We start from the raw sequence: 18,964 nt of genomic DNA, 5'->3' as shown, positions 1-18,964 counted from the left end.
TTTTTTAGGTATTTTAACCTCAACTTTGTTTTCATCTATAATAATATTTTCAACTTCTATGTTGGCTAAAGTCTGTACTCTTTGACCAGTAGCCAAGGCAATAAGGATTGCTAATTTATATGTGAGGTCTTGAAGGCTTAATGTTTCATTAGACATAGATTTAACATATGTCAAAACAATAATGGGGTCCAATGTGTAATTGTATCTGGGAGCAGTAGGTCTTAAACTATGGACCCCTTTAAAAAACCTCTTAATTCTAAAATTCGAAGTTAATTCTGGCCCCAAAATTTGAGTAAGAGCTGCTCTAAATGAATTTAAAGACGTATAAGTAGCTCTATTTTTAAATTGAGTAGTAAACAATTTTAAAATATCTGGGACAGAGGCAGAATAAACATTCATGTTTCGAGATTTTCTAAATTGCCACCACAGTTTAAGACCTGAATTATATTGTTGAATTGTAGAGGTAGTAATGGAGACCAAGCAAATTTCTAAAGCTTCTTCAGGTACTGAACCAGCTCTCAGGGCTTGGAGGATAACACTCCTGCCACCAGGGAAATTTTTCGCCAAAGTGGATGAGGCACGTTCCTAAAAGAAAGTAAACGTTCGTCAGCCTCGAAAACTAAAGGTGTTGATTCTAATAATGATTTAAAAAGTGGGTACCATGGCTGAGATGTCCAGAAGGGCACAACCACAATTCCTCTAGCTTTTTCCTCTTTTATTTTGTGCAAAGCAAGAAGCATATCAGAAAATGGTGGAAAAGCATAAAAGAAAAACTTGTTCCGTTTTATCGTAAAGGCGTCCACTGCTATGCATTTTGAACCTCCCAACCATGATACAAGCTTTTTGCATTTAGCGCTCATTTTTGAAGCAAAGAGATCAACTTCTGGTTTCCCAAAAGTGGATATTATATCTTTAAACACCAAGTTGCTTATTTCCCATTCGGTTTCTTTGGATAATTTAAGTCTGGATTGTGCATCTGCTTCAAAATTGTCTTTAGACTTTATATAACTGGCATATAAATAGATATTTTTACCCTCGCACCATTGCCAAATAATACGAGATAATTTATTTAGGGATTGGTGCTGTATACTTCCCATCTTATTAATATAAGCCATGGCAGTTGTATTGTCAATTCGGAATAATATGTTACGGAATAATTTTACCAAAAACATACTCAAAATATTATGTTGTCACCAAAAATAATAAGTATGTGTATGTTGCCAAAAACATACAATTTAAAATGTACGTCACCAAAAACGTACAATTTGGTACTTACTGTTTAACTGGTGAACATCCACCCTAACTGTTTTACGAATAGAGTGGCGAGGCGACAAATCACTATCATACGGTGAAGAATATGCACTGGGTTCTCCGGCATCACCGCCTCTAGAGCTCCCCATACTCTCCAAACGTCGCCTTTTTTCTCGACTATTAATTTCATCTAATTGTCGTTGCATTTCGGCCAATCGTTTTTCTAAACGCCGATTTTTCCGTTCTCTAGATCGACTACGACAATGTTGTCGTTTACGGCTGTGCTTAGGCATATTAACCTATTTATTTAATGAACAATGAACAACACGGTAACACGGTACAAAATAAAAATCGATAATTTCGAAAAGCATTTTCAGCAAAATGTTTTAAAACCAAATAAACAGCTTTTAGCTCTAAATAATTTATATGATAAGTTTTTTCTCTTTCGGTCTAAAAATTTCGAGAATTTGAAAATTTTCTTAGCAATTTTAAAACTTTTTTTTGTTTTTTATAATTAACAATAAAAACCAAGTTTTGTAATAATTTAATAGTCGACATGATATTATTATGGCAGTCCTTTTTGGGAATTACCAAATAGCAAAAAATCGTCTACAAATAGTACACATGTGTGATTTCTGCTCCTTAAATAGGCTAGTATTCGTTTCATGATCTTGGTAAATACTAAGGGAGCAGAGTTTAAACCAAAGGGTAGACAATTAATTTTTACATAGTGTTACTTTACTAATAGCTCCAATTTTTAAAAGGTCTTAAATAGACGAATTAATGGAACTTTTTTCAGAAACAGACCATTTACCATTTTTTTAAAAACCATATTTTTGAATAGGCTTTTTAATAAAAGGCAACCTAGAACCTTGAATATATGATATAATAAATTTGTCATTAGTAACTTCATGCCACTTATTTACAAAATATTTTAATCTACCGGCATATACACTACCCGCAAGGGGTTGCTTTACTCTCGACGTCGACGGAACCTCTCCATCTGTGTTATGGGCAGTTCCCTCGGTTTCCTTTCCGTCCGTTGATCTGGATGGTTCTTCTGCTGTTGGCGTTGGTAGGGATAAAGTCTCTTGTAATATTGTCTAGCTCGGGTGCTTCCCTGCAACTGAGCTGGACCCCTGGAGTTTAAATGAGTGCGACTGACAGGTTTCTTAGCAGTTTTCGGCTTAACCTGCTTAAGTTCCTCGCCTGATTTTTCCAGGTTTTTTGCAGCCTTCACTCGTTCTTCCAATGCTTGACCAAACAAAAAATTATCAGTAGGCGCAGCAGTAAGCGTATCTTTTAGATCCTTATTCATATTTATAGAAATAAGATCTTTGCGTGTCATGGTGTCAAGATAGTGTAGATGACACAATAGGCGGCCAGCATTACTTAGGTATTGCATATATACGTTGTTGCCACCCCCCCCCCCCCTTCTTCAGCTAGCATCAAAGTTAAGGCTTGGGAAATTGCTGATATGCTTGCAGCCACAAACTGCTGTTTTTGCACCAGGCGCTCATCTCTGCGGAGTATTTGAGTAGTTAAGGCTGCCCTAACCTCGGGATTTAACTGAGGTACTTCCAGAGACTTAAAATTTTCGGGTATTATATGTTTTTGGAGAAGAACTTGAATATTCTCCTCACTTCGCTGGAGTAATATTCTACTGCTGTAAAATATTACTCCAGCGAGGGACTACTGCCTCATAAATCGGAGGTCCTAAGACGGTGTTATCTATTGGCTCATCGCCAAGTATCTGCAAAACCTCAGAACTCAAAGATTTTTCTTTTGCTTCCTCTGATTGCACGATCGGGGGCTGAGGATTATTTTCTTGCTCTTCAGAATCACCTGAAGCAATAAAAGAGACATGTTAATTTCTAATTTGTATTAAAACAGAATCAGAACAATAAGCATATTAAACGTCGCTTTTTTTCCCCACTAATAATTTCATCTAATTGTCGTTGCATTTCGGCCAATCGTTTTTCTAAACGCCGATATTTCCGTTCTCTAGATCGACTACGAGAATGTGCTTAGGCATATTAACCTATTTATTTAATGAACAATGAACAACACGGTAACACGGTACAAAATAAAAATCGATAATTTCGAAAAGCGGAGCGGTACATATGGTCGACTCGACACACAAACGAAGACTGAAGGTATGCAATGGATTTAGGTATGTAGGACCGGGTGGGGGGGTTTATTTGCTTTGAATTTGTGTGAGACTCGATGCCATCGGAGATACTACCTGTTGTACTTATTTACGAGACAAGGCTGAAATATAATCCACTTTTCTGGATGGTCATTGTCTTGTTTATTATTTTATTTTAATTGTAACTAGGTCTCCGAAAGTCCATATGATGAAAGGGTAGTGTCAAATATTCCTTCTGTCCACTACGAGTTTCCTACTGGATACCATCAAGATTTTGGTTCAGAGAGGTTTAAATTAGCGGAGGGCTTGTTTGACCATGCAATGTTAGGAGCTGGACATATAGGTTAGTACACCTTACATATAAATTAATGTTTTCTAGATTTATCAATACTTATATCCTCGAAGATACGGAAAAAAAGACACAAAATGTAAATTTTGTTTATAACTCATTGTTTATATTAAAAAAATAAGCGCTCAAAGTGTTGGCCTCCTGTATCCATACAATAATAAAGATTTTGTTCAAAACAGCCTTAGTCATTATAAAGCATTTCGGATATTATAGCATGACATTCATCAATGATGCGCTGACGTAATTCATTTATCGACTCTGGCTGAATTTTATATATTTTGCTTTTTAAGTGACTTCATAAAAAAAGTCTACGGGATTTAAGTCAGATAATCTTGCGGGCCACTCTATTGATCCTCTTAGGCCGAACTATTTACCAGGATATGTCCGATTTTAATATTTTCGAGCAAGGGTATAATGAGGAGTTGCATCATCTTGTTGAAATCTTAACTCTTCGGCAATATAATTAATGTTATTTTCTAATGTTTCTGTCAATGCAGGATTGATCACGTCTTTTAATAATTGAGGGGGTCAGAAGCCAAGGGGTCCAATTAACAAATTAAGAGTTTTGAGAACGTTTGATTTAAAGTTTTAGGTCATTAAAAATATTCGATATTTTATATTTTTGTTTTTATTAAATATTGTAATTTTAATGTTTCAAAATGCATTTCATAAATTCTAGACATCATTTTTTGATTTTGCGAGTTAAAACTCATAGCCCAGTCACTTAAACCCTTTTGCCCTAAAAATAAAATACATAACAATTTACCAAAATCGGATTCAAAATTTCTATAAGTGTCTGTATCTTCTTCTTGGGTGACATTAATTTGTTGTTGTTGAAGCCTTGAGGTTAATTTTTCAGGATTTTGAGTGAACCCGTATCAACTAGATATGAATTTTCGTCAGACTAGTATTGACAATTGTGGCGGTTAACAATTCCTTTTAGAAAAAACGAACACTCATCAGGAAAACGAATGTTAAATACTAAATTTTGATTATTTATTATTTGTTCACTCATAATCTATAAAAATTAGAGATATGCCACACACTAAAGGTAATCTGTAAAGGGTAAGGCCTGGTGTTTAATGTAGGATCCATATTTACTTAAACATTAAGAATACTAAAATCATACAAAAGGGAAGGATATACAGTGTGTGTCAGCCAAATGGAATAAATTAGCTAATAAATAGATGGGAGCGTGTTGGGAAAAACGCTCGAACACGTCGATTGGTTTGTATAGTTGCGCATTTTTTTTCATAAAAACTTTTTATACAGGGTGTATCAGATAACGGTGGTCAATACCAACTTGCTTAGTTTAAACATAACACTCTGTATGTTAATTAATTTTTAGATTCCTCAGATCATTTTAGACATATTTTGTATACAATGGCCTATACCTATCTTTGACTGTTTCGGAAATATTAAGTAAAATTCAAAAAATAACATTTAGAAAAGAAAATTATTTATTTTTCAAGATTCTCTACAACTCACTTAATACTTCTTGCCCATTTAGGTCTTGGTAATGATAATGCAAGCAAAAATTATTTCAGCATTCCTTTTTATTGATATGAGAATAAAAAAAACTAAACACTCTGCCAAATCTATGTGCAAACTTTTATCTTTATATGTTAAAAATACTTTTCTGTCATCCAAATTAGTATTAGGATCTTTAGGCATTAGCAATAGTGGGATAATCAGCGATACACCCTTGATTGAAGGTAGGTCTTCGGTTACGCCTCAACTAGACCAATCTATAGACACCCTTGCTATTAGATCTTCTTTTTTAATAGAAACTCCCACCATTATCAAGTTGCTCTAGCATTTTTTAATGTTCAATCTGTGCCTTCATAAGTTAGCGAATTGGAACTATTTTTAGAATCGGTTAACTTTCCTAGTGTGTTAATTCTTGTTGAACACTGGTTAAGGTCTAACGAGCCTATTGTTATCCCTGGTTATGTACTAATTTCCAAATTTTCACGCAAGCAATATACACATGGTGGTACTCTTATTATGTTAGAGAAAGCTTTTTTAACTAAGTTTATGTTTAGTACTATTGACAGATTTGATCATCTATTGAATGAAAAGGTGTGCGAGTTTTCTATTGTATTTAGCAGTAAGTTAAATTTGTATATTTTAGGATTGTATCGATCTCCATCTGGTAATTTAGATTTGTTTTTAGAAAAGTTGGAGATCCTCTTAAGTGAAATTTCGGTTAATGCGATGTTGATTCTGACTGGCGATCTTAATGTAAATTTTTTAGACAAATCTAATGGATCAAATCGAATCCTTTTTAATCTTTTAAACTCATTTAATTTTAAGATGCACGTGGATCAGCCAACCCGGATTTCAGCATTTTCTTTCTCACTGATAGATTACTTCTGTACGAATTTTAACCAACACGAAAATCAGTGTACAGCAATCAATGCCGGTTTGTCTGACCATGAGGCAATAGTGGGATTAGTAAAGCTTAATAGTGCAGCTAATGAGAATAACTTTGGACACGATAGACTTTATACTAGAGCTAATTTTCGCAAATTCTCTTTGCTTTGTAATATGTCAAGTTGGAATAATGTATTGACTACTGTTAACCCACTGCATAGCTTTTATCAAATAGTATTAAACAATTTTAACACTGCTTTTCCTGTTGTCAATATTAAGAAACGAAATAGAAAACCTTGGTATACTAAGGGTTTACGAGTATCTGGGAAAAATATGCGCTCCCTTTTTTACATTAGGTAATACGCTATGAACAATGCAACATTTTTAAATTATTATAACAGATACCGCAAGATTTACAGAAACTCAATCAAAATGGCTAAGTGGACCTACTTTCAAAGGAGGATAAATAATTCCTTCAACAGAGCAAAAGAGTCTTGGAAGATTTTAAATGAGCTAAGGGGCAAAAATAATGTCTTGGTTATTCCAAGTACCTTAGATTCCAATGTCCTCAATTCCTTCTACTGTGATATTGCTAGTAACTTTGCAGTCAATCTCTCACAAAAAATAAATCCCAGGAGCTATCTCAGCAATGTGGTAGTAGCCGAATCTTTCTTTTTTGCCCCCACAAGTGTAGAAGAGCTTAAACAGTTAATAGTTAATATTAAGAATAAGAGTTCATCAGGTTGGGATGTGCTTTCTCTTAAAATATTTTCTGCTTTACCTCTTGTTGCTTTGCAAGTCTTGGCCGAGTCAATTAACTTTTCATTTATGTCTGGAGTTTTCCCAGAGTGCTTAAAAAGAGCAATGATTGTTCCTCTTTACAAGGGTGGCGATCGCGACTGTCCTTCTAACTTTAGACCTATAGCATTATTGCCTACTTTAGCCAAGATAGTGGAACGGCTCGTTAAGGTGAGGATGGTTACATTTTTAAATAGATTTGGCCTATTGAGTCTTCAGCAGTTTGGCTTTCGTGAGTCTGTGAGCACAAATGATGCTATCTTTAGCGTTCTAGAGCACCTGTACAACCGACTGAATGTTGGTGAAGTTGCAGCAGCGGTATTCTGTGACTTGTCCAAGGCATTTGACTGCGTGAGTCACAGAGTGCTGCTGATGAAACTAGAGCTCTATGGTTTCAGAGGAACTGCCCTGAAGTGGTTTCGTTCCTACTTATCAAATCGTGTCCAGGCTGTCAAATTTAATGGTGGTATCTCTAAGGAACTTATGTGGGTGTTCCGCAAGGATCAGTACTTGGTCCTTTACTTTTTCTCATTTATGTGAACGATCTGCCACAACTGCAGGTAACTGGCAAATTTACATTGTTTGCCGATGATACCACCATCCTTTGGCACGACTCTGATGTTTCTCAAATGGAGGCCAATATACGTGCAGATTTGTTAAAAATAAAAGGCTGGTGTGATGCAAATTTTTTGACATTTAATGTTTCCAAAACAAATATCCTTAATTTTAAATGTAATACAAATGATATATGTTTGAATAATGAAGCCATCACCATGCCACCGTTCAGTAAGTTTTTGGGTCTTTCCATAGACAAGTTCCTTAAATTTGAAGACCATATTGTAAATGTATGTAGAAAAGTCTCATCAGGCTGCTACGCCCTAAGGGTTATTGCCACCAGTCTTATTTTCTCCATCGCCAGATCTGCATACTTTGCGATTATCGAGTCGCACCTTCGATATGGAATTTGCTTTTGGGGTTCATGTTCAAATTCACTTTTTAGTTCAGTGTTTGTACTTCAGAATAGATATCTAATGGCCCTTATTAGATATCTATGTGGGGCCAAGCCTCGTGACTCATGTCGCCCGCTTTTTGTAAGCCATAATATTTTAACCCTGTGTTGGATTTTTATCTTGGAAACAGTTTGCTTAGTTTTTAGAAAATATAAACAGGAACTCCACTTAGGAAGCCACTATAATACGAGACAAAATTATTTGTTGAGGCTACCCATTCGTCATTTTGAACTTGTCCGTAGCTCTATCATATATGGAGGTAGAAAGCTGTTTAATAAACTTCCACTAGAAATAAGACAACTTAAGACTGAAAAAAGCCTACGTACAAGGACGAAAATATTTCTTGCTTGTAAAGCGTACTATAGTTTAAGTGAATTTTTTAATGATTAGCATTTGAGTATTTTTCAAAGTTTTATATAATTTTATTATTATTATTATTTTAAATTAGTTTCTCGTTTTTATTCCTTTAATGTACAGTCTATTGGCTTTGTCTACAACTTCTATGTTTATGTTGACAATAAAGCATTTTTGAGTTTGAGTTTGAGTAAAAATTGTTATTTACTTTGGTTTAAAATGCCAGACTTAATGTTGACTCATGTTGCATGACAGAAGTAGTCGGCAGTGCTATAGTCGTTTGAATTTCATTAACTACAAGCCAGAAAAATGGTGCATTTAACAGAAATGCACAAAATAACAATTCTACAGATGATTGGCTATGGAGATAATACACGGACGCAAATGGAAGTAGCTCGCTTATTTCACGAAAAATTTCCAAATTTGCCGCCTTTAACCCAACGGACAATTAGTAAAATAAAAAAGCAATTCCGCGAGCTGGGCCATGTCAGGCAGGTAAAAAAAGCAGCTGCCAATGCAATAAGTGAGGTTGAGTTTGAGGAACACCCACATACATCTACTCGGAAAGCAGCCCCAGTCCTCGATATTGATGAATAGCTATCAGTTATTAGAATATTAAAAGAAGACAAAATACATCCCTATAAAATTATATCCACCAAGGAGCTCACGGAAGACGATTTTGACAGGAGAATGTATTTTTGTGAACAAATGATGGCAGTATTAGACAGCAATGTGATCCAATTAGAACATGTTATGTTTTCTGATGAGTGCACCTTTACTCTTCACGGTCATGCCGATCGTCGCTGGACGAGAAAATCCTCGCTGGACGAGAGAAGACAATACTCAATACCCTGAAAAGGTTAACGTGTGGGCAGAAATTATTGAAAATCAGATCATAGGTCCCTTTTTTATTGAGGGCAATTTGAATGGCGATAATTATTTAGAATTGCTTCAACATAATATAGTGCCAACGTTGGCCAACTTGTATCCTGATCCAGGATACCCACAAGTTTTAGCGAATATGATATGGGTTCAACAAGATTGAGCACCACCCCACTACCAAATAAATGTCTGGCAATAACTCAACCAAATATTTCCAGATCGGTGGATAAGGAGACGAGGAATAATTGGGACAAAATATAACTTGTAATATTGGTCCAATGCCTTATTTAAAAAATATATTAGTACGGGAATCCCTTTGCCCATATCATACAGATGTTCAAGAGTTAAGAGTATTTTAAAAAAATTAAAAACAAGTACATATTCAGCAGATTTTGATGGTGTTTCTTATTGATACTATTTTGAAACCTTCCTGACTCAGTACTTGCAAAGCTCTGTGACATTATAAATATCTTACTTGTTCCAGTGTCTTCTTGACGCACCCTGTATATTTTTCAGAAATCTAAAAACATGCAAAAAAAAACGAAAATTGACGTGTCCGAGCGTTTTTCAACCGGGTAATTCGTGTACCTGTCTCGGTGGTCTCGTTGTATTTTAAGTAAAAGTATTTTACAAGACTTTTTGGACACACTCTATATAAATTTTTGCAATGTAAAAAATGTTTTTTTTTTTTTAGCGGCTACTAGTGCAGGAATGTGCGATGTAGACATAAGGCCAGCATTATACAATTCAGTGGTGTTAACTGGTGGCAACTCCTTAGTCCAGGTAAACGTAATTTATTGGCGTTTCTTGTACACTTCATACAAACCAAAAAGCGTGGCACGCACGAACTTAATAAATATACTTGGACTGCTAATGTATATGGCCACGATACCCAAAAATGACCGCCATTTTTATAGTGGTTGTGTCCTTTTGAGGTTTTCAGTGTTGCCAATAAAAAATATATTAAATAACGGTAATGAAGTTGACGATGCTGACGTTTGACGTGTGAGTATAGCGGATTGCCTAGTTTTTGGCGACTTGTAAACGACGATTATATATATCGTCTGCAGCAGACGATACAGATTCCTCCTTATTTAATACGTGGATAATGTATTACCATCCTTATTTAAACGTATTTGGTTCACTATTTCTCAAAACCCAATTGATTATTTTTACTATATAAACCCTTGCTAATTACAAACCCTGATAAAATTAGATATATATATATATATATATTTATATATATTTATATATTTATACATATATATATATATATGTATAGATGGTTGTACCTATTAATGTGGAAACATTGTACCGGGTGTCCAAATAAGAAAGGACGCCGGCTGTATTTCGGATACTATTCATCGCACAGCGCTGAAAAAAAATTTCTTTAGAAAAGTGGCTAAAAAAAAAGGCTGGAATATATTTACAAGTTCCTAAGACTACCACAAGAGGGCGTAACTGCACAGTAATTTCAAAAAATTCAAATTTCGTCTAAAATAGCCAGTATTAGGTACCATTTTGAAAACATCAGAATAATCTTCATTAATTTTGCCTTAATTTGGCTAAAGAATTTTCTTCATATCTCCAATGAGAAGGGTGGGGGAAGATCATAAATAATGCAACTTTTTAATCGCCCTGTACTCAGATTCTTTATTAAAAGTAATTCAAGTGGGTACTCGTTTAAAAGGAAATTCAAAGGGCTTTCAAAATATGCACCTGTCAATGTCACTTTGTTTTCAGTGAAGTCGTCAGAGGGCGTTGTTTAACAGAAAGGCAAGTGATCTTGTAAAAAATCTAAATAGGTGTGTCCATTGAGGACCTCTTCAAAAATGTATGGACCAATAATTCTTCCCCCTATTATCCCACACCAGACATTAACAGACCACCGACCCTGATACTGCACTTCTCTCATCCAGTGGGGATTTGTGGGAGCCCAATAGTGCATATTGTGTAAATTTACACTACCAGCACTGGTGAAAGTTGCCTCGTCTGTCCATAGAATGTTTGAGACAAACTGAGGATCTTCTTCCATCATATTGTTAAACCAGTTACAATAATCAAGTCGTCTATTAAAATCGGTTCCTGTTAATTCCTGATGCAGCACCATATGATATGGATGCAACCTAAAAGAACATTCAAATTAGGTAAAAAATAAAAATAATATATATTTTTTAATATTCGATTATAGTAATAGTCAAATTTAATTATCAACTTTTAAACAAACCTGTGGTCTCTTAAAATGTTATGCACATTTGATTTCGTAATGCCCAAATCCAATGAAATTTGCCTTATTCCTATGTGAGGGTATAATCGAATATAAGCAAGCACATTAACAATATTTTCTTCAGATCGTCCAGAGCGACGTCTTCTGTTAAGAGGTAAATGGATACTGCCATTTTCTCGCAACCGAGTAGCTAATCTTGCAAATGTCCTTTTCGTATAATGTCTGTTCTGGATACCGCATAGCATATATTCGAGAGGCAACCGTTGAGTTATAATTGCATTCGAAATAAACTGCTAGCATATTATAGGCTACTTCATTTGGAATTTTCATTTTTAAACTTATTAATTTGTAGTAAAAAAACACTTACACATAAGAAATAACTTAAAACTGACAACTGTCAATTTAAGTAACTTTAAATGGCATTTTCCAATCCTTTGTTTCTATTTATATTTCCATAGGCCTCTTGATATAATAGTAATATTCAAATAGAATTAATAAATAATGCTCTAATAAATCATATTCGGAGATTCTCGATTGCTAATTATATTTTCAAGTGGAAATATGATTATGAGCTTTCAAATAATTTTCAGTAATTTTTGATAATATTCTGTCACCAAGACCGCCCTAATATAGCTAATAATATTAAAAATTTGAAAAATAGGTTATTTAAATAGGTAACAAATGGAGATATCGAAACGCGGTTTTCACTGGTTTGTTAGTATGTTTAAAGTCTTCGAAACCGCAGTGAAAAAATCATATCATTGCATTTAACTTTTTAGAGAAAATCTCTAAAAAGCCAGTCTCTGTTAAACAACGCCCTCTGACGACTTCACTGTAAACAAAGTGACATTGACAGGTGCATATTTTGAAAGCCCTTTGAATTTCCTTTTAAACGAGTGCCCACTTGAATTACTTTTAATAAAGAATCTGAGTACAGGGCGATTAAAAAGTTGCATTATTTATGATCTTCCCCCACCCTTCTCATTGGAGATATGAAGAAAATTCTTTAGCCAAATTAAGGCAAAATCAATGAAGATTATTCTGATGTTTTCAAAATGGTACCTAATACTGGCTATTTTAGACGAAATTTGAATTTTTTGAAATTACTGTGCAGTTACGCCCTCTTGTGGTAGTCTTAGGAATTTGTAAATATTTCCAAGCCATTTTTTTTTGGCCACTTTTCTTAAGATTTTTTTTTTCAGCGCTGTGCGATGAATAGTTTCCGAGATACAGTCGGCGTCCTTTCTTATTTGGAAACCCGGTACACTGTGTCCCAATTTGGTTGTATTTGCAGGTTATCTCTGTTATTTTTAAAGATAGAGATGTGCGGTTTTCGCGAACCTGTGTCACTTTTTTGTAAAACTTTTATTGCCGCAAACAGAATTGAGATACCTTTTTTTTGTTTCTGAGATACAGGGTGAAATTGAAAATTTTCACTTTTTGACGACTTGCTCTATCTCACGAACCATATAAGTTATAAAAAAAGTAAAAACTGCTATGGATAGATAATTTTAAATAAAATTCAGTGGCGTAGTCAAAAATTTTATTAAAGGCAATATTTAAGAGATATGACCCAAACTTGCATTTTTTTAAATGGAACACCCTGTATTTTTTCATACCAATAAATTGCGCTATTTTTTCCGATTAAAATGATATATAACACTTGGTATCTTAAGTCATGATAAATGGCCAAAATATGCAAAAAAAAACATATCATAGCGAAAGAAACATTAGTTGGCCATGAAACAGAAAAAATTGAAGTTGGCTGTTTAAAGATGTCAGTATGAAGCTGTCAATAATTGTTTAGAATTTATTTATTTCGAACGAAAGTTTTTAAGTAAATATTTTAGTATTTTTCTTAAGGGATAGAGCGTAATTTTTAAGAATGACTAATAATTTTGAAAACAGTCACAAATATGACATGATAGCTTGTTTTATTGAGTGCCAAGAAAATAGTGACAGGGCATCCGATTTGTATTTAAACAGGTATGTGTTAGTGTCGTTACCTAATATTTGCTATTATACTTAAAACAATTTTTCTAAGATATCCTGAAAGGCGTCAACCAAACAAGTCTATTTTTCGGAGAATAAAAATGAGTTTGATTAATAATGGATCATTTACAAAGCCAAGAAATAAAAATTACCATAGGCAAAATCTGAATTTGTTAAGTAAATACAATCAAAAAATTAACCGAAGATCATCATTTTCATGATATTAGGATTTATAAGGTTCAAGTTCAGTGGCGGCTCATGCTTTACAAATCTGGGGGTTGCAACTGTAGGGGGCCGTCGGTGATCGCGAATGAAAGACTAAAAAGATTATCGCTGGCGCTTTGGCGGAGGCGAAAACATTTTTCAGTGTCATACCCACTTTTAAACGGCCAAAATAAGCAAAAAAACTCGAACTTTTGATATAATGCAATAATTGAATAAGAAAAAAACACAAACGAAAGAAAAAAAAACTTTAATGACATAATAACCTAAAAATAGATAAAAAGCGTATGTCGTAATTACAAATTATTTTAAAAAAATCCATCCGACGTTCTTTAGACTCGGCAAATTTATCAATTACTCATTGATTGAAATCAGGAATGCTTTCGATAAGATCCCTTTCTTTGGAAAGCATTGCCAAAGCAGAAAGTCTTTCTTGGCTCATGGTGTTTCGTAGAAATGTTTTTATTCTTTTGAGAGTAGAAAAACACCGTTCTGCTTCAGCTGAAGCCATTGGAATGGTAATTAAAATTTTTAAAAGCTTAATAGATTCACTAAATGTTTCACTAAACTCACCATTCTGAGAGATATAGTCAAACAGCACAAGTAGTCCCGAGATTGATCTAAATTCCTGTGTTTCATAATAACTTTTAGTTCTGTTCGGAGCTTTTGTTCTATAAAAAAATGGGTAACACTTTATTGTTTCTTTAAATTTTATTTCAGGAAAATTAATACTATATTGGTTATACTGCTCCGAAAAAAAAGACTAGCGGCGACTAAGTGTCCGGTAAAACTGAATCGCTCCTTTCCTTGACAAATAATAATGTCACATACTTCTTTTGCTTCTCGACAAAATTCTGGAGAGTCATCCAGCCTACGTCGTATAGACGTGGATGGCTTCGATGGAGATGGCTCAATAGCGTCCGTGATATTATTTCTAATTTCCATTTATTTATTTTCAAAAGATAATATGTAGGTATTTGCAAGAGCAGCGTCAATTTCCCTCGGTTGAAATTTACTAAATAAAATATCCATATGAGCCGTTATCTTATAAAATAGATTGAGCCAAAAAACAAAATTTCTAACTTTGAAGAATTTTCACATACCCTGATGCCTGGTTTGTGGTGCTAATATTTCTGCTTTCATTTAAAATTTGTTTCATTGTCTCTAAAATGCCATCTTTGTATTCAAATACAGTACAAACGACTCTAGAATTAAAATTCCACCTGGTCGGGGCTGAGCGTGGTAAGCGTTTTTTCACAATCTGGTCCAGTACTAACGATATCTGAGGACTATTGGAAAAAAATGAACAAATTCCTTGTAAATTGGAAAAGAAAATTCGAACGTTTTTGTTTGCAGAAGCAGCATTTAACATTATTAAACTAAGTTGATGTGCATAGCAATGCGCGTACGCAGCATGTTCATAAGATTTTTTAATTATTGCTTGCACCCCGTTAGACGACCCGCTCATAACTGATGCACCATCGTATGTTTGTGCAATGAGTTTGGTTCTGTTACCTTTAACATGTTTGTCAAGCTCTGCCAGAATAACCGAAGATAAAGTTTTGGCGTCATGATCACAAGGCACCAAAAAATCCCAAAAACGTTCAACTGGCTTACCGTTTACGATGTACCGAAAGACAATTGCCATTTGAAATATATTTGATACGTCACTAGTTTCATCGGCTATTATGGACAAAAAATCTGCTTGTTTTATTTCCTTACAAATTTCTTCTTGACATACATTGTTTGCAAAATCTCATTTTGGATTGTCTTCGATGTATCTTTAAATACTGATGCTTTTTGTAAATGTTGTTTTAGAGCACCGTCTAATTCAGCACTAAAATTAATCAAGCCTCGGAAAATCCCAGGATTAGAAGATGACATAGACTCATCATGTCCTCTTAACGCGAGTTTGAAAGCTCCACAAAAACGTACACAATTAATAATAATGTTTAAAATATATCGATTTTGTTTTACCTGTTCGTTATGCAGGTCAATATTTCGACGATATGCACCACTTAATTGGGCCGCAACATTGACATTTCCAAAAAGTGAATATTGTACGACATTCTTCATATGTGTTGCCGATGATGAATGTTTTTTAATGCGGTTTCCTGAGTGATTAAGATTAGTAAAACCTACTTTTGTCCATGAAGCTTCGCTTCCAAACAATAAACAAGGAAAACAAAACAAAGCATTTGTTATTGAACACACACAAAGCCACGTATTTTTATTGTCCAAGTCAGGATTAAACGTTCTCATAAAAGTCCTTTTTTTGCTAGACACAGATTGTTCTATTTTTAAAGGCGGAGTAGGCCTGCCAAGTCTTTTTATCTCAGCCTTATCATTTAATGATCGGCTACAGAACGGCTCTGCAATTAAACTTTGCACCGAATTCATTTTTACCACTAAAACTTTAAATTAAAATTTATTTATATAAATTATGTTTACAAAACAGTAAATTAATTCAACATATAAAAACACAACAACGTACCCCGCCATAAACTGAATCAATGATCGCATTTTATTAAATTTGTCAGTAAAATAAACAAGGTTTGCACTATTCTTGCAACCACACGCACCTTATGAGAAACAATATAGTCGCCGATGTAGTATAGGAAATGATTGTTTTTTTAAGGGTGTTTTGGTAAAGTTTTAAATTAATACTTTATTGCAATTTACAAAAGATGCTATAATATAAATAAAAATATGTTTCGTTTTTTTAAGTCTTTTTTTTGTGGGTTGCGCAAACCTAATGAGCAGCCGCTACTGTTCAAGTTTAAGTTTAGATTTATAAGATTCAAGATTATCAGAATAATAAAACAAATATTTTAAAGTGCATGCATCTATCCCAAGTAAATTGAAATTTTGTTTCATAAATTTTAAAGAAATTCTTAAAGAAGTACAGCAAAAATCACAGAGCTAACGCACCTATCCTAAATTCTTAACTAAATGTAACTTTTTATTTTGTATTTTTGTAAACATAACATCTCAGAAACTTTAATTGTTTCCCTACATTTGGCACAACTGAAATTTTTCAAAGTGACTAATATCGAAAGGACAATCACGCAAAATGGCGGCCCCCTAGTAGTGGTCATTTACTTGTCATTGAATTGGCAGCCCAGGTTTATTTATTAAGTTCGTGGTTCAAAATGTATTCTCGTGTCTTGAGTTAATAAAATCTCAAGTTTTATTTGCCTACCAATATTCCGTTCATATAAGTTCGTAGTTGCACGTCATCGTCCGTCTCGCTGCTTACTTGAGAGCGCGGTTGCTGGATTGTAATAAATGTAGGTATCTAAATGTTATGATAAATAGCGAATTATAAGTTTTAATAATTATTATTGTAAGTTATAATTTTGTTTGATTTGAATTTCTGATTATTAATAAAATAGATTATTAACTTTAAATTTACCTGATCTCACCTACTACCTGGTAATCAGATAAAGCACTTTATTTATAAAATATTGTTAAGTTTTAAATTATTAAAGTATAATAAATATTAAGACCTACCTTAGTTTAAAGAATAAATGCTTAATAATTTTGCTCAAATTTTAAGTTAAGGCAAAGAAACAAAAAGCTTTTTAATAAACATAAAATAATATATAATAAAACGAAAATTACATTTTATGTTTAGTAGGTATTACTACTGATCTGATTCTGTCTTGGAACTACTAGAGTCAGTATCATCATTTCCAATATGAATTATAAGAGGAAGAACATCTTCTCGATCCATTATTTGCGTACCATTTTAAAATTTCCAAATCAGTCAACCAATATTGATTGCGCAACGTCGCATGTATTGCCAACTTTCGAACAGCAAATGGCTACGCGGGAATTTAAAATTGAATGTAATCGACCCCTTACAGTCGATTTGTGGGTTGGGTTGTGGGTACCAGGCCGGGTTAATCTTACCCCCTGTAGGTTTGTTCTCACAGCAGTAAGAAACAAGTTTTTAACAAATAAACATGCGCAATAGAAAAATTGTATTTTAAATGGTTGGATTAGTCTAAAAATACACATTAAAGAAATGAGTGATTTTGAATCGTCAGAGGAATCTATAAATTATAATTAGAATTTTGTTGATTCCGATACAGACTTTTAAAAAAGATTTACTTGAAGAACGGATAAGGTCCAAAAATCAAAACTATTTTGATGAAACTGTGTCCCAATTCAATAGAATAGAATTTCTCGACCATATTAGAGTAAGCCCTGAAGTAGCAAATAATCACAAAATCTTAAACTTTATTAATAATATACAGCTATTTTAAGGTTGTAGTGTAAATTTTTTATTTTTAAGTAATGTTTAGTTTTGTTATTTTTTTTTATTATTTTTTTATTTAGTAATGTTTTATTTATTTTCCCATTTCCCACTGGCATAAAAAAGTGAGGTTATTTTTCTTCTCCACTCAACCCATATTTGATTTTCGCACACATGGTTTCAAATCCATCACAAGTTGTAATATTTTACGCATGCGCATCAATAATGGTTTGGAAACAGTTTCAAACTTGTAAGAAATTTGCAGTGAGAACAAACCTTGTGACGTGCAACGCTTTTTATTTTGTATGAAGCGTACTTTCTAAGAAATAGTCCATCTTTTCCCAAGAGACCGCCTTACATTAAATAGTAATGAAATAAACTCGAATTTGAGACCTGTGACTTAAAGTTTATATCATTAGTATTTAATTTCTTGTACTTATTACTAAATATTTTAATTTCTTGCAGGGTTTTAGCGATCGCTTAAGTAGAGACCTTCAATCGCGAACTCCCGGTTCGATGAAATTAAAATTGATCGCGGCTAATGGTAGCGTAGAACGACGGTTTGGCGCTTGGGTGGGCGGCTCGATCTTGGCCTCGATTGGAACGTTTCAACAAATGTGGATGTCAATGCAAGAATACCAGGAGTCTGGGAAGGCGCAGATTGACAGAAAGTGTCCGTGAATTCTCTTTATTTTTAAGTGATACCTGTATTTCCGTTCTTTTTTCTACTGACATTGTTCAATTATGGAAGTAAAAGTAATTTTTATTGGCGATACAGTTTTATTTTTGTATTGTATCTATTAAGCAACATTTAATATTATAGTACATTATGGAATAAAGTTAATTGTAATATTTATTTTATGTTTTTTTTTTAAATTTTCAATTGGGTTTAACATAAGTGAGGGTTAGACAGTTCTCCACTACGACTTTTGTCGTACGTTTGTGACCGATCATCATATTATTCCAGACAACCAATGTGGCTTCCTCAAAAACTAATACATCTACTGCCCTAGCATCGGTTGCAAATAGCATTATCGAGTCAAACGATAAGGGACTGGACAGCCTTTTGGTCTTATTAGACCATTCAAAGGCT

At 33.8% G+C, this 18,964-nt stretch overlaps 1 protein-coding gene across 1 annotated transcript in view; it reads left to right on the top strand.

Annotated features, from left to right (window-relative positions):
• The window catches only part of LOC126742215 (actin-like protein 6B), a 37,800-nt gene extending 19,073 nt beyond the window's left edge, over positions 1-18,727 (top strand). The window contains exons 5-7 of the mRNA XM_050448815.1: positions 3,590-3,743; positions 9,864-9,952; positions 18,337-18,727. Coding sequence (XP_050304772.1) covers positions 3,590-3,743; positions 9,864-9,952; positions 18,337-18,552 — 459 coding nt within the window. The 3' untranslated portion in view covers positions 18,553-18,727. The remainder of the gene's footprint in view (positions 1-3,589; positions 3,744-9,863; positions 9,953-18,336) is intronic.
• The last annotated feature ends 237 nt before the right edge of the window (positions 18,728-18,964 follow it).

Source organism: Anthonomus grandis, chromosome 11, assembly GCF_022605725.1.
Source record: "Anthonomus grandis grandis chromosome 11, icAntGran1.3, whole genome shotgun sequence".
NCBI lineage: Eukaryota > Metazoa > Arthropoda > Insecta > Coleoptera > Curculionidae > Anthonomus > Anthonomus grandis.
Note: the sequence above shows the minus strand (reverse complement) of the source record. Positions and strands in the feature narration are given on the sequence as shown.